The sequence below is a fragment of the Gadus macrocephalus genome, chromosome 3 (assembly GCF_031168955.1).
Source record: "Gadus macrocephalus chromosome 3, ASM3116895v1".
Taxonomy (NCBI): Eukaryota; Metazoa; Chordata; class Actinopteri; order Gadiformes; family Gadidae; genus Gadus; species Gadus macrocephalus.
This window is the reverse complement of record NC_082384.1, coordinates 25650710-25674083: the sequence shown is the minus strand read 5'-3', so window position 1 is coordinate 25674083 and position 23374 is coordinate 25650710. Positions and strand designations below refer to the sequence as shown.

Genomic DNA, 23374 nt, shown 5'->3' with positions numbered 1-23374 from the left:
GGAGACTGGAGGAGGTAGATGATCGTCATTGTTCGTTGTTCCGTTCCCATGAAGGGGAGCTCTGGGTTTGAAGGTCAGCAGTCTCACCTGGAGACATCTCAGAGCCGGCCTGAAGCCACCTGCTCTTCAGTGACGTAGGAAGGGAAATCCCTGGCCTTTGCTTTGGATTACAGCACCTAATAAGGACGACAAAAGTGTGTTAATAGTTATATAGCCATCGAGTTAACCGACGGTGTGTTATAATAATAATAATACATCTGATTTATGTAGCGCTTTTCTAAGTACTCAAAGACGATTAACAGAGTGAACACAAAATAATATAATTTTATAAGAACGTATATTATTGATAAATATAAAAAAGGAGGAAGAGGAGAGAAGGGTTGTGAAGACGAAGAACGAATCCTAATCGAGCACCTCAAAGACATCCTGGAGGAGCACCTGACCCCCGGAGCTCTGACCCTCTGCCTGTGGTTCCTCCCCCCCCGTCGACAGCCTGCTGCTGGGCTTCATGAGGGACGACGAGGCGCCTCTCTGGAAGGGCTACTTCTACGCCACGCTCATCTTCCTGCTGTCCTGCCTGCAGTCGCTCTTCAACCACCAGTACATGTACACCTGCTTCACCGTGGGCATGCGCGTCAAGACCGCCGTCATGGGCCTCGTCTACAGGAAGGTGGGTGTCTCTCGCCCAAACAACGACATAGACGTAGAACATAGAAATGAATAGAAAGGTGGACATTGTCTACTTTATTGTACTTACAATAAAGCCCTGAACCATAACCCTGATCCCCCAACTAACCGTTGCACAAACCATGGACTTTATCTTAGACTTTTAGATTTGTATATTGTATGTTGTAGATTTAATTCTCTGATTCTTACTGTGATATCACGTTAACGTTGTGTTCTGTATTGGTATATTTTGTAGATTTGATGCTCTGGTTCTTATTTTAGTATCCAGTTACACTTCTGTATTGGTGTATTTTGTACTTTAATGCCCACTCTCACGGCCATACCTCCGTTACCTTGTGCTGGGGTGTTGACCCGTGTCCCTGGTTGACCACCGTGCTGAGGTGTTAACCCGTGTCTCTGGTTGTAACCCTAACCCTCACTGTGGTGAGGTGGTGTTAACCCGTTCCCTCGTGCTGAGATGTTTACCCGTCCCTCCTGTCGGCTCCAGTCTCTGGTGATCAACAGCTCTGCCCGGAGGAGGTGCACCGTGGGAGAGATCGTGAACCTGGTGTCGGCTGACACCCAGAAGCTCATGGACTTCGTGGTGTACTTCAACGCAGTGTGGCTCGCGCCCATCGAGATCGCCCTCTGCCTCTTCTTCCTCTGGCAGGTAACCAGTCTGGGACATAAGTAGAGACTGATACCGACGATATAGCGATAAAGCTTCTAGCATTGTCACTACTAACAGCACTTGTTCTTATTGAAGGGTTATCTTACGAAGACAGCGATGTGGAGTCCGTTCACTTACGGATCATTTATATTTATAATCTATAATTATAATGATACATTTGTAATCTTGTAGTTAAGCGTGAGCATCCATGTTTTTCTGACCTGGTAGCTCTAACGCACGTCGGTCGGAGATGCCGCGTTTCCCATTCCGGCTTTCCACCTCAAACCGTTACCGAACGCAGCATAACACTGTAGTGTTTGTGATGTTCTCTGCCTTGGTAGTAAATGAGTCCTGTGATGGTTTCGGATCTGCTCATAGACTTGCGTACTCGCCGATACCCGATTCTGCATTTTAGGCAGTATCTCAGGAATTTCCGATTCTGGTATCGGTATCGTAACCCTAGACATAAACACGCATCTCCTTCTAACGTTCCTTGTCGCTACAAGACGTGGACTGAAGTGACCGACTGGGATTTTATTTATGTATTTTTTACAGCATCTCGGGCCGTCTGCGTTGGCCGGGATCGCCACGGTCATCCTCATCTTCCCACTCAACGGGTACATCGCCAAGAAGAGGAGCAAATTACAGGTACTGACTCACTCTGTCTTCCCCACCTTCAACTCAGCACCACTGCCGCAGACATCTGGCCTGCAGTCTGTCTGTCCTCCCTTAGTCTGCTGTCTGTCTGTCTGTCTGTCTGTCTGTCTGTCTGTCTGTCTGTCTGTCTGTCTGTCTGTCTGTCTGTCTGTCTGTCTGTCTGTCTGTCTGTCTGTCTGTCTGTCTGTCTGTCTGTCTGTCTGTCTGTCTGTCTGTCTGTCTGTCTGTCTGTCTGTCTGTCCACCTTAGCCTGCTGTCGGTCCGTCAGTCCGGCCAGCGCTCAGATCAGAACGTGGCTGCTTTTCCTCTGTCCACAGCCATCTGTCCTCTGTGGATGTCCATAACAAAGCACTTTAAACCCAATGAGGCAGAGACGGGGCAAGGAGGGGAAAGGCTTTTTGTAATTCTTTGTAGAGGAACAACAGAGGCGTGTTGTAGGCAGGGAGGAATGTGCTGGATTCCTTTGTGTTCATAGACTTGTAAAGTGTAACCAGCCCCGTAGCTCAAATAAATAATGAAATAAGTCGCACTCTTAAGACTTTTAACGAGTGCGGCCGAACCCACGCTAACCGACGCAGGAATCAGCTCTGTGTTGTTGGCTCCTTCCCCAGTGGCATTCTCGCTGGGGGAATGGCCACTACTCTCTTGGTGTTGTTTTTTACATCGCATTTACACACTTTAATATACTTTGAAGTACTGGCACTAGGCCACTTTATAGTTTATACTGTTTGCCCTGATTGTTCTGTTTGTTCTTACTTTAGCATCTCTTTCTTTTTTCCTCAGCACTACTTTGTATTTTTATCGTATTGTATTTTATCCTGTGTTTTCAATTGCTGCTCTACTTCAAAAAAGGGATTTGGAATTTGTAAGGATTAATAAAGTTTGTATCTATCTATCTATCTATCTATCTATCTATCTATCTATCTATCTATCTATCTATCTATCTATCTATCTATCTATCTATCTATCTATCTATCTATCTATCTATCTATCTATCTATATAAAACAAATATCTAAAGGCTTGACCCTTGAAACCTCTCTGACCCGACAGGAGGTCCAGATGAAGTTCATGGACGGTCGGATTCGCCTGATGAACGAGATCCTGAGTGGGATCAAGATCCTGAAGTTCTACGCCTGGGAGAAGGCCTTCCTGGAGCAGGTCCTGGGCTACCGGGAGAAGGAGCTCCAAGCCCTGAAGAAGTCCCAGGTCCTCTACTCCATCTCCTTCGCCTCCTTCAACTGCTCCTCCTTCCTGGTGAGAGGGGATAATGGTCAATGGGAAATGGTGACTTTTATACAGCGCTTTCCTAAGCAGGGGCCTCTCAAAACGCTTCACAATACTGCCAAACATTCACACATTCATGCACACATTCACACGCCGACGGCGGTGTCAACCATGTAAGGCGAAAGCCAGCTCGTCAGGAGTGGTCAGGGTGAGGTGCCTCGCTCAAGGACACCTTGACACACGGGTTTGAACCAGCAACCATCTGGTCACCAGCCAACCCGCACCACCTCCTGAGCCACATTCCGCAGATAATGTGAACAATGTGCCAGTGGAGAGAAGTAAACATGAGAGCAGGAAGCTGAATGTACTCAGAACCTCCGAGCCACAGACAATTATGCCTCTTCCCGCAGACCTCCTCTGATGCCAGCGCTCTTCCTTCTTTCCTCTCTGGTGCTGTGACCTCAGATTGCCTTCGCCATGTTCGGTGTCTACGTCACCATCGACGCCAGGAACGTCCTGGACGCGCAGAAGGTCTTCGTGTCGATGGCGCTGATCAACATCTTGAAGACGCCACTCAGCCAGCTGCCCTTCGTGATGAGCACCACCATGCAGGTAACGGTCGTCACTCATCACCACCCGATTAGTCAGCTGTCACTCATCACCACCCGATTAGTCAGCTGTCACTCATCACCACCCGATTAGTTTTTCGTCACTCATCACCACCCGATTAGTCAGCTGTCACTCATCACCATCCGATTAGTCAGCTGTCACTCATCACCACCTGATTAGTCAGCTGTCACTCATCACCACCCGATTAGTTAGTCGTCACTCATCACCACCCGATTAGTCAGCTGTCACTCATCTGCCTGCATGAGATGAGGGGAACGTGTGTGTGTGTGTGTGTGTGTGTGTGTGTGTGTGTGTGTGTGTGTGTGTGTGTGTGTGTGTGTGTGTGTGTGTGTGTGTGTGTGTGTGTGTGTGTGTGTGAGTGAGTGAGACTGAGTCACAACGGGAGCAGGATTACAGGACTGCAAAATAAATAAATATATAAAACATTCATTATGTATCTTAAGGTAATAGGTAGTCCTGTTTATTCCTTTTTATCTCTTCAATTTTCTTTGAAGAGATAAGCATGGCTTCATTAAAGTCCCCCTTTTTTTGCAGGCTATCGTCTCGCTGAGGCGTCTGGGAAAGTACCTGTGTTCAGAGGAGCTGAAGGGGGACAACGTCACAAAGGCCGCCTACAGTCTGGGTAAGAGGACACCGCGCCTCTATTGGCCATACCCCACCACCTCATGGCTCTGGGTCTGTCCACCGTACCCCACCACCTCATGGCTCTGGGTCTGTTCACCGTACCCTTCCACCTCATGGCTCTGGGTCTGTTCACCATACCCCACCACCTCATGGCTCTGGGTCTGTTCACCGTACCCTTCCACCTCATGGCTCTGGGTCTGTTCACCATACCCCACCACCTCATGGCTCTGGGTCTGTTCACCGTACCCCTCCACCTCATGGCTCTGGGTCTGTTCACCATACCCCACCACCTCATGGCTCTGGGTCTGTCCACCCTACCCCACCACCTCATGGCTATGGGTCTGTTCACCATACCCCACCACCTCATGGCTCTGGGTCTGTTCACCGTACCCCACCACCACATTGCTCTGGGTCTGTTCACCGTACCCCACCACCACATAGCTCTGGGTCTGTCCACCGTACCCCACCACCTCATGGCTCTGGGTCTGTTCACCGTACCCCACCACCACATGGCTCTGGTTCCCATACACAGATGGAACCGCAAGCTGTCAGAACCAATTTAAAAACCGATCTGGAAGCGGTGTAGTTTATATCAGCGGTGGTTTGGAGGCCTTAGAGGTTGATGTGTATTGTCAGTTTCCCCCCGGCTGCCAGGCAGACAGGGTAATTATGGGATGTAGCTATTTAGCCAAATCACTGTGTGAAGTCAGACATATGATTCACTGAAAGAGGAAAAGTCTTCCTCTTTCTGTCTCTTATCTGTAGCGCCTTAAAGAAGCTCGTAAAAAAAAAAAGAAACTCTGCAATTAGGATGATTAAGCTAATTCAAACCCCTGCAATGACGCACTTGGAGGAATGATCCCAGAAGGGGACTTTGGTGTTTGTAGTCTTGGTCGGAACGTGTGTACCCTACCGTGTGAGTTGAGGTTCAGGTCTTGACTCCTCCTTGTCTTTGCTCTCGTTCAGACGGTGAAGACGTCTCGATAGACAACGGCACCTTCAGCTGGTCTGGTGAGGGTCCCCCGTGTCTCAAAAGGTAAGGCCCGGTCCTCCGAAGAGAAGGGGAAGGGTTCCTCCGACCCGTTCAGAGGGACCCGGGACGGATCCTCAGGTCGCTCCCCTCCCTCAGAGACACTAAAGGATGCGTCTTCTCTTTCTCGTGGTTCATCAGGATCAACGTCCACGTGCCGCGCGGCTCCCTGGTGGCGGTGGTTGGTCACGTGGGCAGCGGGAAGTCCTCCCTGCTGTCCGCCATGCTGGGGGAGACCGAGAGGAGGAGTGGCCACGTCACCGTCAAGGTACGCTCAATAAACGGGCTCAGGAGGCAGAGCGGGTCGGCTGGTGACCGGAAGGTCGCTGGTTCGATCCCCGGCTCCTCCTAGCTGAGTGTCGAGGTGTCCCAGAGCGAGACGCCTCACCCTGACTGCTCCTGACCAGCCGGCTGTCGCCCTGCGGGGCTGACTTTTTGCCGTTGATGTGTGAATGCGTGCGTGAATGGGTGAATGTGAGGCAATATTGTAAATAGCTTTGAGCGGCCTCTGAAAAACGCTCTTAGAACTGTCACAGCCCGGGTAAGAAGAGGTAAGGATACTACGTTGGTGATGTGGAAGGAGGCTGCCTCTGTCATATCAGACTTACTTAAAACATAGAAAATGCATATTTGTTTATATTTTTAGTGAAAGGCTAAACGGATATGAAAGGAGGGGGGGGCCGCATGTGGGAGGGAGAAAACGGGGGTCAAATGTTTGCAACGTTTTGGTTTGTTCTGTGAATTTTCAACGAAAAAGAATTGTTCACAAAAGACTAAATAACTATCACTGCAGTCCGTTGACCATTCACATGCAGAGACGGTCGCCCATTCTGACCTCATGTCCCCCCCCCGTCCCCCCCCCCGTCCCCCAGGGCTCCCTGGCGTACGTGCCGCAGCAGGCGTGGATCCAGAACGCCACGGTGCAGGACAACGTGGTGTTTGGCCGGGAGAAGCTGAAGACCTGGTACCAGTGCGTGCTGGAGGCCTGCGCCCTGCTCCCCGACCTGGACATCCTGCCAGCAGGGGACGCCACCGAGATCGGGGAGAAGGTGAGGATGGGGAGAACGGACGGATCCATGACCCCTGGAGAGTTACCTTCTAGGGTCTGCGGATTTACATTAAGGTTAAGGGCGTTTAGCAGACGCTTTTATCCAGAGCGACTTACAATAAGTAGATTAGCCAGAAGAAAGAGAAACAACAATATATCTCTGTCGGTGCAGTAAGGATGTTCATAGAACCGAGTGCCAAGCACTAACAATCACTAGGTTAACCCATTCCCCGTGTACAACATAGCTAGGGTAAGATGCCACACAACTAAGTACTGTTTTTAAGTGGCAGGACGTACAACACACAGTGTTGTACGCCCCTCCAACCTTGTCCGGGACAAGGTTGGAGGGGCGTGGAGGGAGGGTGACCTCTGCAGATGGACCCCCCTGACCCTTGTCTCGTCCCCAGGGCCTGAACCTCTCCGGGGGGCAGAAGCAGCGGGTGAGCCTGGCCCGGGCGGTGTACCGCCGGGCCGACGTCTACCTGCTGGACGACCCGCTCTCCGCCGTCGACGCCCACGTGGGCCAGCACATCTTCGACAAGGTCATCGGGCCCAAGGGGGTGCTCCGGGACAAGGTAACGGAGACGGAGTCCTGCAGAGCTCTGCTCAGAGCCCAGCTCAGAGGGCTTAACAGACCGTGTGTTTAGGCCGAGCTCAGAGTCCAGCCGCTCGTCAGCCACCACACTGAGACGTATCCCACGGTGTTCCGGGTTGGTGACCTGTTTGGGGTGCCTGTTGTCCCTGCAGACGCGCGTCCTGGTGACCCACGGGATGAGCTTCCTGCCCCAGGCCGACCTGATCCTGGTGATGGTGGACGGGGAGATCACGGAGAGCGGCTCCTACCAGGAGCTGCTGAGCCGCCAGGGCGCCTTCGCAGAGTTCATCCACACCTTCGCCAACACCGAGCGCAAGGAGAGCGCCATCCAGAGGGGTGAGAGAGGGGGAGAGAGGGGGGGGAGAGAGGGAGAGAGAGGGGGGGGGGGGAGAGAGGGAGAGAGAGGGGGGGGGGAGAGAGAGAGAGAGAGGGGGGGGGGAGAGAGAGAGAGAGAGGGGGGGGGGAGAGAGAGAGAGGGAGAGAGAGAGAAGGAGGGGGGGAGAGAGAGAGAGAGAAAGAGACAGAGACAGAGATCTGATATAATACAATAATATAATAATGTAGTAGTACCTTGACGTTTAACCCGGTGTCTTTGCGGCGGGCTCCAGCTGGCTCCAGGAGGTCCAACGCCCGGCTCAGCATGGTGGACTTCATGCCCTGCTCCAGAGACCTCTCCCAGGAGCAGCTCATCGGGTACCTAGAGATACACCTCACACACACCTAAGTGCACCGTTAATGTTGCGGCATTAACCTTAACATGTTGAGGAACTGTGTTCGGTACCAGCACCATTTGAAAGTGTCTCATTGCACACCGAGTGTGATGGATGCTGACCTCTGACCTGTCGAGGCTGACCTCTGACCTCTCGGTTCCCCAGAGGCGACTCCACCAACACCAACCTCCAGAACATGGAGTCAGTCCCGGAGTCGGAGCAGGAGCAGGTACCAGAGGACCTGGGCCGACTGACGGAGGTGGATAAGGCCCGCACCGGGCGGGTGAGTCAGGGAACCTCCCAACAGCCTCGCTTAAACACGCATTTAAAATGAAAAAAAAAAAAAGACGAAAAAAAAAAAGATGAAACTGATTATTCAATGATTTAAAAGTGACTAATGAATTAGTGAATTAATGATTAACAACTAAACTCGTAATTAATAAGCAAAACTTAAAAATGAATCTTTAGTAATTAATGATTAATAATCATTCATTAATGATTATTATTTAGAAAATTTACGAAATGACTAAATTCTCTCGAATTAAAATATAAGAAATATTAAAATACTACAAAATTCCCGTAGGCGTTGCCCACCAGCCACAGTGCGTTGCCTCAAGCTCCTCCTCCTCCTCTCTCTCCAGGTGCGGCTGGACATGTACATGGAGTACTTCAAGACCATCGGCGTGGCCCTGGTCGTGCCCATCGTCCTCATGTACGCCTTCCAGCAGGGGGCGTCGCTCACCTACAACTACTGGCTGTCGCTGTGGGCGGACGGGCCCGTCGTGAACGGCACCCAGCAGGGCACCGACCTCAAGCTGGCCGTGTTCGGGGCGCTCGGATTGGCTCAGGGTCAGTGAGACAAGACATAGATCCCTGAATGTAGAACCTGACTCTGACGTCAGGTGGACGTTATTTAACAGAATCAAATTTTTGTTTCTTCAAGCAGACACCCAGACTTGTGCACCGCATTGGTCATGTTATTTGACAATAGATAGAGTGGGAAGTCGTTTTCGTTTGCTGTTGCTTTGAAACATAACATCATAACAGATCACTGATTGTAGATTCAGATTTTGACGTCAGGTAGACGTTTGGTAACAAAAGCGTCATGGAAGGACAAACACAGGTGTCACTCATAACATCTAGTCCACTACTCATGCACTGGTTCATAAGAGGATCCCTAATTAGTGTAATGAGTGACACCTGTGTCTGCTCTACGATGACCCCTCTGTTGAACAGGCTCTGATGAAACCACAGAACTCGTCTACCAACTGTCTTTACAAAAACCGTACAATGCAACAAACAAAGCCTGACGAGATGTCTTGGTTTCCTGTTTCCTATTATCTCCACGGTGTGTTCCTTGGCGTGTTCCTTGGCGTGTTCCTGGCGTGTTCCTTGGCGTGTTCCTGGCGTGTTCCTTGGGTGTTCCTCGGCGTGTTCCTCTGCGCTCCAGGCATCGCCATCTTCGGCACCACGGTGGCCATCTCGCTGTGCGGCATCGTGGCGTCGCGCCAGCTGCACCGGGAGCTGCTGAACAACGTGCTGCACTCGCCCATGTCCTTCTTCGAGACCACGCCCAGCGGGAACCTGCTGAACCGCTTCGCCAAGGAGATCGACGGCATCGACTGCATGATCCCCGACGGCCTGCGCATGATGCTGGGCTACGTCTTCAAGCTGCTGGAGGTCTGCGTCATCGTCATGATGGCCACGCCCTTCGCTGCCGTCTTCATCCTGCCCCTCGCCTTCCTCTACGCCTTCGTCCAGGTACGCCCAGGTCCACGGTGCTCATGAAGGAGATGAGTGAGGTGGAGGAGATGGAGGAGATGAGTGAGATGGAGGTGATGGAGGAGATGGAGATGAGTGAGATGGAGGAGATGAGTGAGATGGAGGAGATGGAGGAGATGGAGATGAGTGAGATGGAGGAGATGAGTGAGATGGAGGAGATGAGTGAGATGGAGGAGATTAATGAGATGGAGGAGATGAGTGAGATGGAGGTGATGGAGGAGATGAGTGAGATGGAGGAGATGAGTGAGATGGAGGTGATGGAGGAGATGAGTGAGATGGAGGTGATGGAGGAGATGAGTGAGATGGAGGTGATGGAGGAGATGAGTGAGATGGAGGTGATGGAGGAGATGAGTGAGATGGAGGAGATGAGTGAGATGGAGGTGATGGAGGAGATGAGTGAGATGGAGCAGATGATTGGGATGGAGGAGATTTATGAGATGAATGAGATAGAGGGGATTAATGAGATAGAGGAGATTAATGAGATGAAGGAGATGAGTGAGATGGAGGAGATAGAGGAGATTAATGAGATGAAGGATATGGAGGAGATTAATGAGATCAATGAGATGAATGGGTAGGCGATGATGATCGGCTGGATCTCCCACCTGGATCATACTTCCCCTCAGATATTCCCACCTCACGGAGGTCGTGACTCCCGACGATAGAGTACCGGGTTCAATCCCCAAACGCCCACAGCCTACCTGTAGGCCTCCACGAGCAAGAAGCAACCTATAACGACCACGCCTCTGAGTCTCCATCTCCTGACTGTCCCTCCCCCCCCCCCCCCCCCGCAGAGTTTCTACGTGGCCACGTCGTGCCAGCTGCGGCGGCTGGAGGCCGTGAGCCGCTCGCCCATCTACACGCACTTCAACGAGACGGTGCAGGGCGCCAGCGTGATCCGCGCCTTCCGGGAGGAGCGCCGCTTCATCCTGCAGGCCAACAAGAGGGTGGACTTCAACCAGACCGCCTACTTCCCCCGCTTCGTGGCCACCAGGTGAGAGCACCTTCTGATTGGATGAGAGGGGAGGCCCGAGAGGCTGCCGTCGGTCGGATGCAGAACCGTGGACGCATGTGGTTCATGAAGAGGGATGTGTGAGGTGTGCAAAGGCTGATTCAACTTGTGTTGTTCATACTATAGTTTTAGTTTGATGTGTTCTGTGAGGTCATGGGGAACAGTGATACTATCCCGTAGATTCAGGTCTAAGCTATTGTTGCTTCACATAGACAACCAGAGTGGCACACTGTATTGGTCATGTTCTTTTGCAATAGATAGAGTAGGGAGTCATTTTAGTTTGCTGTTTTAAGCTGAGTGACACACCGACAACAAATGGAAAAGTGCTTCACGTGCGTGATGCTGAAGTGGTTCACGGCTCAGAAAGCTGAGACCAGTGGAACAACGTGGAACGACTTCCACGTCTTATTGGCTTCTGCAAAAGACTCAAGGCTCACCAGTCCAGAGTTCTCCTAGACTCTGTATAGCCTCCCTGTCCCAGCCCATTGCTTAATGTATGTTGTACGTCCTGGCACTTAATGTACGCACTTATTGTATGTTGTACTTAGATATACATTATAATTGGTTAACCTAGTGATTGTTAGTGCTTCAGGACACTTGGTTCTATGAACATCCTTACTGTTCCCACAGCGATATATTGTTGTTTCTCTTTCTCCTGACAAATGGACTTATTGTAAGTCGCTTTGGATAAAAGCGCCTGCTATGGTAAATGTAAGACGACGTGGACATGACCCTGAGTGTCGTGTGTCATGCGCGCAGGTGGCTGGCCGTCAACCTGGAGTTCGTGGGGAACGGCGTGGTCCTGGCCGCCGCCATCCTGTCCGTCATGGGGAAGCACACCCTGAGTCCGGGGATCGTTGGGCTCGCCGTGTCCCACTCCCTCCAGGTAAGACCTGACCTGTACACGTGCACGCACACGCACAAGCGCACACACACGTGCACGCACATGCAAACCCCAAGAATGCGTGCACACATGCATATGCACGCACAGACACAGGCACATACACACGCGCACGTGGAAACGCGCGCGCACACGTACAAGAATGAATGCAAACTTGCACACACACACACACACAGACGCGCAGACAGACACACGTACACACGCACACGCACAAACAAACACACAATCAAAGATGCGCACATACACACACACACAGGCTTAGACACACACACATACACACACAAACAACCGCACACTGGAATTAGTCCAGACAACCCGATTAGTGAAACCAAAACCAAACCTGTCAAATGAATGTCAGATGAAATCCTTTTGGCAACAGGTTTTTCGCAAAAAAGAAAAAAATACACCCAGGCAATCCCTCTTCTGAAGAGCCAAGCTGTGGTTCAGCCGGAGCAGGACTCAACAATAGCCCAGACGCCTTCCCCTCTGCCCAGCCCGCAGGTCGTCGCTGCCTGCAGAGTGCGTCTGTATAAACACCGCTCATTGGGTCCTATATTACAGGTTACCGGGATCCTCAGCTGGATCGTGAGGTCATGGACGGACGTGGAGAACAACATCGTCTCTGTGGAGAGGGTCAAGGAGTACGCCGACACTGCTAAAGAGGTCAGTGCAACCACACACACACACGCATACATAAGCACACGCACGCACGCACGCACGCACACACGCACACACACACACACTCACAGACACACACACTCACACGCATACATAAACACAAACAAACCCTACCACACACACACACACACACACACACACACACACACATGTGCATGGACATCAGCGTGCATACATAAAGACACACACAAACAAAAAAAACACACAAAAAGATGTGTATGGAAATACACATGCATATATAAACACACACAACCGCACACACTTATACACAGACAGATGTGCATACATAAGCACACACACAACCACACACAGACATGAATGCATACAAAGACAAACAATAGACATTGTTTAGGTTCTACTACCGCAGACAGACCATGAAAACAGAGAGTAATGTGGGATTTGGTCTGCCCCCCCCCCTCCAGGCACCGTGGACCGTGGAGGGGAGCTCGCTGCCCCCTGCCTGGCCCCAGAGAGGCACCATCGAGTTCCAGGACTACGGCCTTCAGTACCGCAAGGGCCTGGACCTCGCTCTGAAGGGCATCACCCTCAGCATCCAGGAGAGGGAGAAGGTGCGTTCTCCTCCTTGAGTTAAAGTACGGGAGGACTTATTGGAAGACAGTATTCGAAAGTACATTCTCTTTCCAATGTCAACGCATTGTTGTGTTGTTGCCCCAATGCGTTTGCAGAATGACTCTGAAACCACCTGCTGAATGCACTGACTTGTGTAACCTGTAGGATAAAAAGCTTGTACAATATGCGACAAAGCCTCTAGAAATGACAGCGTTCTCAGGTTGGACGGGAAACAGATCAAACATTTGAAACGATTCTTCATTTCAAACATCACCAGCATGGAGCTCAGTTCTGGCCATTCAAGATTCAAGATGGTGTATTGTCATATGCACAACAAGTACAGAGCAGTCGCTGGCAGTGAAATTCTTTAGTCTTGGGGCTCTGGTGGTGAGGGGTCTCCTTCTCTTTAGTTCTGACCGGTCCTGCAGCAGGGAGGGGTCGTTTACAGACCCTGTGATGAACACAGGGTCTGGCCCATCGCATTTAAGAAAAGAAAAGTAAAGATTTATCCACTGACTGACTGACTGACTTCAAAGAACAGCGAACCGTCTCCACTTTTATTGTTGTGTTATTCCCTTCGTCTCACCCCGAGTCCGTTCCCGGCGGTGACTCGGTCTGCGTTGTCGTCGTTCCTCCAGGTGGGCATCGTGGGGCGGACGGGAGCGGGGAAGTCCTCTCTGGCGCTGGGGATCTTCAGGATCCTGGAGGCGGCCAAGGGGAAGATCTTTGTGGACGGAGTGGACCTGGCCGACATCGGACTGCACGACCTGCGCTCGCGCATCACCATCATCCCCCAGGTACACACACACACAAACACACACGCTCACACACGCTCGCACGCACGCACGCACGCACGCACGCGCGCACGCGCGCACACGCACACACGCACACACACACACACACACACACACACACACACACACACACACACACACACACACACACACACACACACACGTCTTGTGTCACAGCCACAGCTTTCATGACAACCGCTGAAGCTATCACTAACATGGCAGGAAACAGAAACATCTATCAAACAAAACTCAAACTCCCAAACGGCCTCCCCAGGCTAAACCAACCGAAACTCTCCCGCTCCTCCACTAACCTGACTCTCTCTCTCTGCCCCCTCCCAGGACCCCGTCCTGTTCTCGGGCTCCCTGCGGATGAACCTGGACCCCTTTGATAACTACACTGACCAGGAGGTGTGGAGCTCCCTGGAGCTCGCTCACCTCAAGAACTTTGTCTCCAACCTGCCCGACAAACTGAGCCACGAGTGTTCCGAGGGCGGGGAGAACCTCAGGTACGGACGGCCACCTCTAGACGTTCTGAGGCAGATCAGGACATTATTTATTTATGATTTATATGTATGTATGTCAATCATGGCCCTCCTGAACCTCACTGGAAGGAGGGATCCCCCACTCGCCCACTTTTTTAAACACATGGCCTGTTAAGCCCTGTGAGACTGGTCCTACGATTCAGGGCTACACAAATAAAATTTAATTTAATTGCATTTATAGGAACCTGTCAATGAGGAGAAGGTAGCATCATCTATAATCAATAATCAGGCCAGCTAACCAAATGAAGACAAAAATACTAATCTCAAAGCTCTGCTGCGGAGGGAAGGTTTGTTGATGTTCAGACCCTAACTCTCCTTCCTCCTTCCTTGTCTCCTCCCTCCCTCCTCGTCCTTCCTCACAGTCTGGGCCAGCGTCAGCTCGTGTGTCTGGCCCGAGCTCTGCTGAGGAAGACGAAGATCCTGGTCCTGGACGAAGCCACGGCGGCCGTGGACCTGGAGACCGACACCCTGATCCAGTCCACGATCAGGACCCAGTTTGAGGACTGCACCGTGCTGACCATCGCCCACCGCCTCAACACCATCATGGACTACACCCGGTGGGTCGCCAGTCCCACAGCACACAGCGTGGCCTGGGGAGGGCTTGGCCTCTCCGAGACGGGACACTGACATTTACATTCAGGGCGTTTAGCAGACGCTTTTATCCAGAGCGACTTACAATAAGTACATTTGTCGGAAGAAAGAGAAACAACAATATATCTCTGTCGGTACAGTAAGGATGTTCATAGAACCAAGTGCCAAGCTCTAACCATCACTAGGTTAACCCATTCCCCGTAATCAACAAAGATAGCTAGGGTAAGATGCTACATAATTCTAATTACTATTTTTAAGTGCCAGGACGTCGTACAACATACAATAAGTGGGTAAGAGGTGCAAAAAATGGTGAGTAATAAAAGGTCATTAGGAAAGAGCTCAATATAGCAGAGGCAAAGTGAACTCGTGATCACGGTGATTCAATCTTCATCAACTTCTGGTTTTTAAGGGGAATTTGCTGACCTTGTGGAAAAACATTTCTTGCAGAAATGAGACAGTCCCAAGAATTCGACAATGTATACATGTCGCAATGTCGACCGGGCAAGGCCAATACGAGCTTTTGAGTGACCAACTTAAAGAGTCCATAGATAATTTATTAACAACAAACAACGCAAAACATAACAGTATAAAATATATCACTTTATTGACCTCAAAACGGTCCCTCTGCTCAGACAGAGCCTTAGGTCTGAATCTCTTCTCTAAACTGTTGTTCTATCGTTGTTCTGCAGGGTGATCGTGATGGACAAGGGCCTCATCTCTGAGACGGACTCCCCTGCCAACCTCATCGCACAGCGGGGGCCGTTCTACCGCATGTGCCGGGAAGCTGGGCTGGTCTAGGCCTTCCCATCGCCCCTCTCCTCCAACAGAACCCTCTAGAAGTGTCTGGTCTAGGTCTGCTCCCCTCTCCTCCAACAGAACCCTCTAGAAGTGTCTGGTCTAGGTCTGCTCCCCTCTCCTCCAACAGAACCCTCTAGAAGTGTCTGGTCTAGGTCTGCTCCCCTCTCCTCCAACAGAACCCTCTAGAAGTGTCTGGTCTAGGCCTTCCCATCGCCCCTCTCCTCCAACAGAACCCTCTAGAAGTGTCTGGTCTAGGTCTCCCCCCCTCCTCTCCTCCAACAGAACCCTCTAGAAGTGTCTGGTCTAGGTCTGCTCCCCTCTCCTCCAACAGAACCCTCTAGAAGTGTCTGGTCTAGGTCTCCCTCCCTCCTCTCCTCCAACAGAACCCTCTAGAAGTGTCTGGTCTAGGTCTCCCCCATCAAACCACACCGGCCGGCCTTGATGCAGCTCGGAGGCGTTACCGGGGCATTACGTGTTTACAGAAGAAGAGGGTGAATCTGAAGGGAAACAGAACCTCACGTTTGAAGGTTCGTTCAAAACTCCAAGAAAACAGAAAACGTGTCAGAAGTGCGCTGTTCCTCAGAGCGGACAATGTGGTGCTTCTCAGAGCGTGTAGACGGAACAGGTACGGCCGACTGTGTGGATTTAACCCTCTGTATATACTAGAGCTACTGGCTGACTCACTCATATATCGTGGCATTTACTGACGGGAATCATTTTATTCTTTGGGGTTGAATCTAAAATGGATCATATTCATTTTAAGATGTTGATATCTCAGGAGAACAACTTGTGCAACCGTTCTGAGAATAAATCAGCCTACTTACATTGTGCTCAACTGTTGCGGAATCCGGGACCCGAAAATACTTTTCTAGACACAATAAGCACTAAAAAAAAGATTATCTCACTATGCAGCATGAGTGTTAAATATAATCTGTTTTCTATTTGTTTTGATTCAACAAATAGAATTTGTTCAATTTCGAAATCATCTGGTTCAGCTGTACTGAGTCCTTTGTGTATTTATGCCAAAGCACAAATATAAAACCAATCCAAGAGTCCTTTCCAGTCAGACACCAGTCGAAAGTAACGTAATTATTGTACAGAAGTGTTTCAAATCTTATGCTGATTCAATGGAATGTATATAATAATCACAATGTTGACCTTTATCTCGACATTTTTAATTCCAAATTGACTTTTGGAGGAAGTAAATGTGTTGTTATTTTGTCTTACTGGTTTAGACAGAATATTCAAAGAAAAGCTGTACGTTATTTATGTCATATGACAAAATTTGTTAAAGTGACAGAACTGTATTATATTTATACTTTTTTATATCACTCTTGTTTATATTTTACTATTGCTGTATGCATTGTCTTATCATAGTTCATGCTGGATTAATAAAACATGTTTTAAAATCATTCATGATATCTGGTCTCATGTGTTGATTGAACTAAAGTGTTATACCTTTGAGGAGGTGAACCCACATGGTCGACCATCGTGGGTCTACAATAAATCAAGCATGGCAGCCAATAAGTAATCAATGGGTTGATATCACGCTACCAGGTGTGAGAGATTGGGCATTACAAGCGGTTCTGCCCCTATCTGTACCTTAGTGACATCACAAGGTGGCGTTTCCACCTGTAGCTTTTAATGACTAATCACACTCACACCTCTAGGCATAATAACACGCCTTTAAGGATTTAACTAGTAACTAGGCTTACCGCCAACTCATCCATAGACCACAGTTCCGATTACTACAAAGTCATGCTTAGTGATGAGTGTTTTCCATTATTGCCAAATTGTATCCGCACCAAATAGAGCATTTGCGCAATAATATGATACAGACCTGAGCCAGTGAATGTCCTTGGCTTGATTCCCATCATGACCACTAGAGGGAGGGAGACGTCAGGGAACCCTTGAGCAGTAGTGAAGGTCCTCGGTGTGATTCCCATCCTGACCACTAGAGGGGGGCAGATTTCAGTGAGTTTTTGTTTACATTTGTTGCAATGGCGACCATCGGAGAACTGAAGAGCGGTAAGAAGATGATTTAGTTGTTTTTGCTCCGACGTCGACTTCAAATCAATGCAAATGTTAAAATAACTCTTTATTACTAACACATGGTGCACGACGAGATGTTAAACTTTCAAATAAATATGCAACAGAACACGTTAAAAGCCAACTGAGCCCTCCATTGAACATATTTAGTGGCAGTAGCAGTAGCTATATGTTAACCAATGCATACCAGTATGGACCAGTATGCCGGCATACTGTTCCAATATGAGTCGCTTGAACATAGAACATAGAACAAACTGGTTTAAATCATCCTGACGGATGTTACCAGTGGTGGACAAGTACAAGTACACAACTCTATTACTTGAGTCAAAGTACAGATCCTCCTGGTCGAATATTACTCCAATACATGTGAGTTGTGAAAGTTGTTCAGTCCGTTTATGTTAAAGTACTGGAGTAATTGCTTTTAAAAAAACACTTAAAGTATTTTTATTGAACTCAAAGTAACATCAACGCATTGTTGTATTGTTGCCACAATGCATACAGAATGACTCTGAAACCACCTACTGAAGCACTGACTGGCTTGTAGAACCTGTATAATAAAAAGCTTGTATAATAAAAAGCTTGTAGAATATGATTATATTATATAAATGAAAGCTTTCTCAGGTTGGATGGTAAACAGAGGAAACATTTTAAACGATATAAGTAAATATTTGTCTTTCATATGTAGTGGAGTAAAGGTCATACTTCCCCAAAAAAATAATAATACTAAAGTACAGTACGGATACTCGAAAAATGTACTTAAGTACAGCACTGAAGTGTTTGGACCTAAGTGCAGTACTCTGAATGTTATTGATTATTTTCCCAGCGGTGCGGGACACGCTGGAGTCGCGCGGCGTGCTGAACCAGCTGAAGGCCCGCATCCGCGCGGAGGTGTTCAGCGCCCTGGAGGACGGCAGCGAGCCCCGCCCCCCCCTGTCCCACCACAACCTGCTCATCAACCAGCTGGTCGGCGACTACCTGGAGTTCAACCAGTACCGCTACGCCGCCTCCGTGCTCAAGGCAGGTGAGTTAAAACCAGCGACCGCAAGAGACCCATGTCTCACCTGGTCAGAGTTCACCTAGTCTCTGCATAGCCCCCCCACACACACACACACACACACACACACACACACACACACACACACACACACACACCCCTCCAGCACTTATTGTGTGTTGTACGTCCTGGCACTTAAAAACAGTACTTAGCATTGTGTAGCATCTTATCCTAGCTATCTTTGTTGTGTACGGGGAATGGGTTAACCTAGTGATGGTTAGTGCTTGGCGCTTGGTTCTATGAACATCCTTACTGTACCCACAGAGATATATTGTTGTTTCTCTTTCCTCTGACAAATGGACTTATTCTAAGTCGCTTTGGATAAAAGCGTCTGCTAACTGCCCTGAATGTATGTGTCAATTTAAACTCTGGGATAGTAACTACCAGGGACATCTTGATTTGTAACATCTAGGTCTCTTTGGTTTTCATACGTTTGAACAGTGATGTTTTGTAGCCATGGTTTGTTTCTCACTGCCTCACAACTTGAATCTCTAGCCTTCTAAGAAATGGTTGTTTCTATCTGTGGGGTTCAGACACTCAATGTGGGGCTCCTTTGTTTGAAAAGCTGAGAAAAACAGTTTGTGACCCTGGGTGAAGCCCAAACATTAGGTTTTAGACACAGGAACGTCAGTCAGCCAATGCTGTTTTCTATAACTTCACATTACACCTTTGTAATGTATAAATATGTTCTGCCACAACAAGTCTGCAGACGCCTCCACGTCTGTGCTGTGGTCCGTCGAGCACATCTAGACACAGACTGAACCACGACCGCCTTAAACACCACCAGGCCCTGGCTCTAAGGTGGTGACCGCGGTGAAGGGTGTGTCCCTCCCCAAGCGCGGCCCCGGCTGATTGGCTGACTGACTCTGTTTGTTTCCTCAGAGTCGGGCCAGCCTGAGGTCCCATTGGACCGGCAGTTCCTGGCCAACCAGCTGAAGGTGGTGGAGGACGTAGGCTCCAAGTCGGTGTGAGTAACCCTGACTTTAGAGGCACTCTGCTGACAGAGAGACAGACAGACAGACAGACAGACAGAGAGACTGACATACAGAGAGACTGACATACAGACAGACAGACAGACAGACAGACAGACAGACAGACAGACAGACAGACAGACAGACAGACAGACAGACAGACAGACAGACAGACAGACAGACAGACAGACAGACAGACAGACAGACAGAGAGACTAACAGACAGAGAGACTGACATACAGACAGAGAGACTAACAGACATACAGACAATCAGAGAGACAGACAATCAGAGAGACAGAGAGACTAACAGACATACAGACAGACAGAGAGACAATCAGAGAGACAGAGAGACTAACAGACAGACAGAGAGACTAACAGACAGAGAGACTGACATACAGACAGAGAGACTAACAGACAGACAGACAGAGAGTAGTAGAAGTACAATATGGTATATTTCAAAATACAACAAAGTAGGATTTCATTATCAGATTTTCCAACGCAATACAATTAATTAGAGCCTGACTGATAAAGGATTTTTAAGGCCGATACCGATATTCCGATATATCGTCTGATATACATTTAAAAAAGAATTTCCAGAAACTCGTAACAAAACATAAACAGATTTCCCTAACATTGGTTATTTGTAGTTATTTATGAGTCCTCACTAAAATAATAAGGTAATGCAGGTAAAAAATAAATTTTGTTTATTTTATTGTTTTATTGTCACAACAGAAAAGAACATCAAAATATATTAAAGTTCTGATAAAAAATCTATAAATACGAAACTACGAAAATGCCTAATATCGGCCGATGATATCGGCCCGCCGATAAATCGGTCGCGCTCTACAATTAATGTTCAGAATGTATATACCCTGACCCTAAAATAAGATTATTAAATACGTGTGATGTACGAGTACCGTATATATTTATCACATGCATAACAGCGATCAGAATGTGATTTACATTTTAATTTACATTTAGTAGCCGCTTTTATCTAAAGCGACTTACAATAAGTACATTTGTCAGAAGAAAGAGAAACAACAATATATTTCTGTGGGTACGGTAAGGATATTCGTAGAACCAAGTGCCAAGCACTAACCATCACTAGGTTAACCCATTCCCCGTATACAACAGAGATAGCTAGGATAAGATGCTACACGATGCTAAGTACTACTTTTATATGCAAGGGCACAATTAGACTACTTCACAAAGATTAAGAACCAACCAGATGTCTATTAGTAACAGTAGTCTTGATGACTGATTCTTCTCGACTGTGTGTCTCCAGGCCTCTTCTCTACGGCCTGGTGTCCCACTTCCTCAACAGCGGCGGGGAGAATGGGGGGCCCGTGTTCCTGAGGGCCCCTGGCCCCCCTTCTGTGGGGGCCCCTTCTCGGGGGGGCCCTGCTGGAGACACGGTGGCCGGACGTGATGCCTGAGTCCCCTCGACGAGGGCGCGATGTGGAGGATGCTGTTGCCCCCGGAAACCTGATATTCAAAGTCTCTGTTTCAAGCGGTCCGTTGAGTTCAACAGGATTCTGCTTCGTTTTGATGAAGACGTATTTGTTATTTCAAACCTTTTTGGGATTCAGGGAAGATGAATAGTTATGTGAAGGTTGCCTTGAAATGTGATACAATTACAATCCTTTTCTTTAATGTATTTTGTTGGTCGTTAATGTGTTTTTGGTATTTTAATAAATCTTAATTTTTTGACATTGTCGTTTTGTTTTCTTACCACTAGGGGGCAGGCTCGCGGGGAACACCGTGTGGATAAGCGCCTTGCTGTGAACTATAGCTCTAGTTTACTACCTTAAAGAGACAAATGGATCACCACCATATATGCTGCTTGAGGGAAGCCCTGTGTGAATAAATATTTACTGGCAATGAACGTCAGCTGCCACTCATCCAGATACTTCTTCCATCTCAAGTTCCCTTCTTTGTTTGCATTACTATCTAAACGTGTTCAAACAAACACACAACCTGCATAGAGGAACACCTGCTTGGGTTCTGAACCCGATCCTATTTAAGGGTTCTACCCCAAGCGGGAGCGGCCGCGATCGAAAGTGACTCCTTGGCCGGCGTCCACAAGCGCTTACGGTTTTCCAGATCGTCTCTGGGTGATTCCGAGCGAGCCGCATCCCCCCCTAACAGAGCTGCTACTCCCGCTTGGCAGCTCGGACTCAGTCCCCTCCAACCTGCTATATAAGCAGAGGAAAACGCAACAATGTGTGCAATCTCTGTCGAGAACCGTCGCATTGTTCCGCTGTGTCAGCTGTGGTGTGTAGGAGAGACAACTGTGTAAATACTTTTATGCACCCTGATCTTTAATTGCAACAGGGAGAGATGCGGTTTTGTCCTTGGCTCAATATAGCATGCGAGGGCATTCCTTTGGGGTCAAACATATCCATAAACATAAATGCAGCAGAATAGTTGGCCTTCTATGGCGTTGGTGATGAAACATGTTGTTATACTTGGTATGTATAAGGTGTATACTGAGATGAAATTGAATACAGGTGAAAAGTCTACGCTTTGTGTTTGAGAATCATTACATTATTTATTCGGTCCTCGTACAAAGGTTGCTAGTTCGATCCCGGGCTCCTCCTAGCTGAGTGCCGAGGTGTCCCTGAGCGAGACGCCTCACCCTGACTGCTCCTGACCAGCTGGCTGTCGCCCTGCGGGGCCGACTCCGCCGTCGGTGGGTGAATGTGTGCACTGACCGTTGTAAGTCGCTTTGGATAAAAAGCGTCTGCCAAATTACCTTAATGTAAAATGCAGAATGACGGTGGACTTAACCTCTCCCCTCACCCTTCCAGCTTCTCATCGCTGTACACTGTAATGATAAAGAGATTTAATGATGAAGAGCTTTAATGATAAAGAGCTTTAATGATGAAGGGCGGTAATGAGACCTCAGCGTCCTGCGGCGGTAGGGAGGACGGGGATGTCGAGCGGCAAGAGGGCTCATGTTGAGGGATGGAGGTGGTCCTGGCCTGTGGTGAGGCCAGAACAACACCACAGAGTCCTCCCATCGCTCAGCGAGCCTCCGTACTGGGCTGGAGGGAGCTGCACTTCACATGAGATATCATCTGAGCTGGATAGAAGAATTCCAAGGAAGTGGCTTTGATCCCAATGAGACAAAGGCTGTGATTGAGGGCAGGACAAGGAGAATACACTTGACTTGAAGTCCTTGGTTTGTGGAGAGCTAATGCTCCCCCTTTTTCTACACCAACTTTATTTCATAGTTGTTTCTGGTGAAGTAGGCTACCTTTTCACTTTTACTTTTCGGGCGTTTAGCCAACGCTTTTATCCAAAGCGACGTACAATAAGTCCATTTGTCAGAAGAAAGAGAAACAACCATATATCTCTGTGGGTGCAGTAAGGATGTTCGTAGAACCAAGTGCCAAGCACTAACCATCACTAGGTTAACCCAAGTCCTGTTTTTAAGTGCAAGGATGTACAACATACAATAAGTTCGTAAGAGGGGGGGGGGGGGATAAGCTAATTTCCCTACACATTGAACTTATTATCTGCATTATAATATTGTTGATTGAGTGTTTGCTCCTGGGTCCTACGGTCACTGTCCAGGTTACAGGGACTATTGAACCTGTCCCGTAGAGGTAGCATTGTTTGTTTGAACAATGCTATTGCTGCTGGACCATATTTAGTCACTGGGCCTGGGGGTTCTGGCCGCACTCAGAGCAGCGCAGAAAGCCTCCCAGATTCCATACAGACCCCCTGTCCTTATATGGCACACACTCCCAGCCTCTCTGTTCAATGTATCACCCTC

General features: G+C 48.8%; 2 protein-coding genes across 2 annotated transcripts in view; both read left to right on the top strand.

Annotated features, from left to right (window-relative positions):
* LOC132454204 (multidrug resistance-associated protein 1-like) overlaps nt 1-16932 on the top strand; it is a 30617-nt gene extending 13685 nt beyond the window's left edge. The window contains exons 6-28 of the mRNA XM_060047424.1: nt 471-670; nt 1175-1336; nt 1892-1984; nt 3045-3248; nt 3684-3830; nt 4383-4470; nt 5439-5508; nt 5644-5770; nt 6375-6551; nt 6958-7125; nt 7298-7481; nt 7754-7838; nt 8021-8138; nt 8497-8704; nt 9306-9616; nt 10429-10628; nt 11406-11532; nt 12109-12210; nt 12648-12794; nt 13434-13592; nt 13929-14095; nt 14494-14688; nt 15412-16932. Coding sequence (XP_059903407.1) covers nt 471-670; nt 1175-1336; nt 1892-1984; nt 3045-3248; nt 3684-3830; nt 4383-4470; nt 5439-5508; nt 5644-5770; nt 6375-6551; nt 6958-7125; nt 7298-7481; nt 7754-7838; nt 8021-8138; nt 8497-8704; nt 9306-9616; nt 10429-10628; nt 11406-11532; nt 12109-12210; nt 12648-12794; nt 13434-13592; nt 13929-14095; nt 14494-14688; nt 15412-15520 — 3548 coding nt within the window. The 3' untranslated portion in view covers nt 15521-16932. The remainder of the gene's footprint in view (nt 1-470; nt 671-1174; nt 1337-1891; nt 1985-3044; nt 3249-3683; nt 3831-4382; nt 4471-5438; nt 5509-5643; nt 5771-6374; nt 6552-6957; nt 7126-7297; nt 7482-7753; nt 7839-8020; nt 8139-8496; nt 8705-9305; nt 9617-10428; nt 10629-11405; nt 11533-12108; nt 12211-12647; nt 12795-13433; nt 13593-13928; nt 14096-14493; nt 14689-15411) is intronic.
* A 164-nt stretch (nt 16933-17096) lies between these two features.
* Nucleotides 17097-21303, top strand: cep20 (centrosomal protein 20). The gene is made up of 4 exons (XM_060046619.1): nt 17097-17548; nt 18393-18590; nt 19506-19590; nt 20879-21303. The coding sequence occupies exons 1-4, from the start codon at nt 17521-17523 to the stop codon at nt 21027-21029; spliced, it is 462 nt and encodes a 153-aa protein (XP_059902602.1). The 5' UTR covers nt 17097-17520; the 3' UTR covers nt 21030-21303.
* Nucleotides 21304-23374: the final 2071 nt, after the last annotated feature.

What these genes read in the sequence shown, in the direction of transcription:
- cep20 (XM_060046619.1), top strand. Translation starts at nt 17,521, where the DNA reads ATGGCGACCATCGGAGAACTGAAGAGCG. An exon ending in CATCGGAGAACTGAAGAGCG is followed by an intron (nt 17,549 to 18,392) that starts GTAAGAAGATGA and finishes TTATTTTCCCAG; the next exon opens with CGGTGCGGGACACGCTGGAG. An exon ending in GACGTAGGCTCCAAGTCGGT is followed by an intron (nt 19,591 to 20,878) that starts GTGAGTAACCCT and finishes GTGTGTCTCCAG; the next exon opens with GCCTCTTCTCTACGGCCTGG.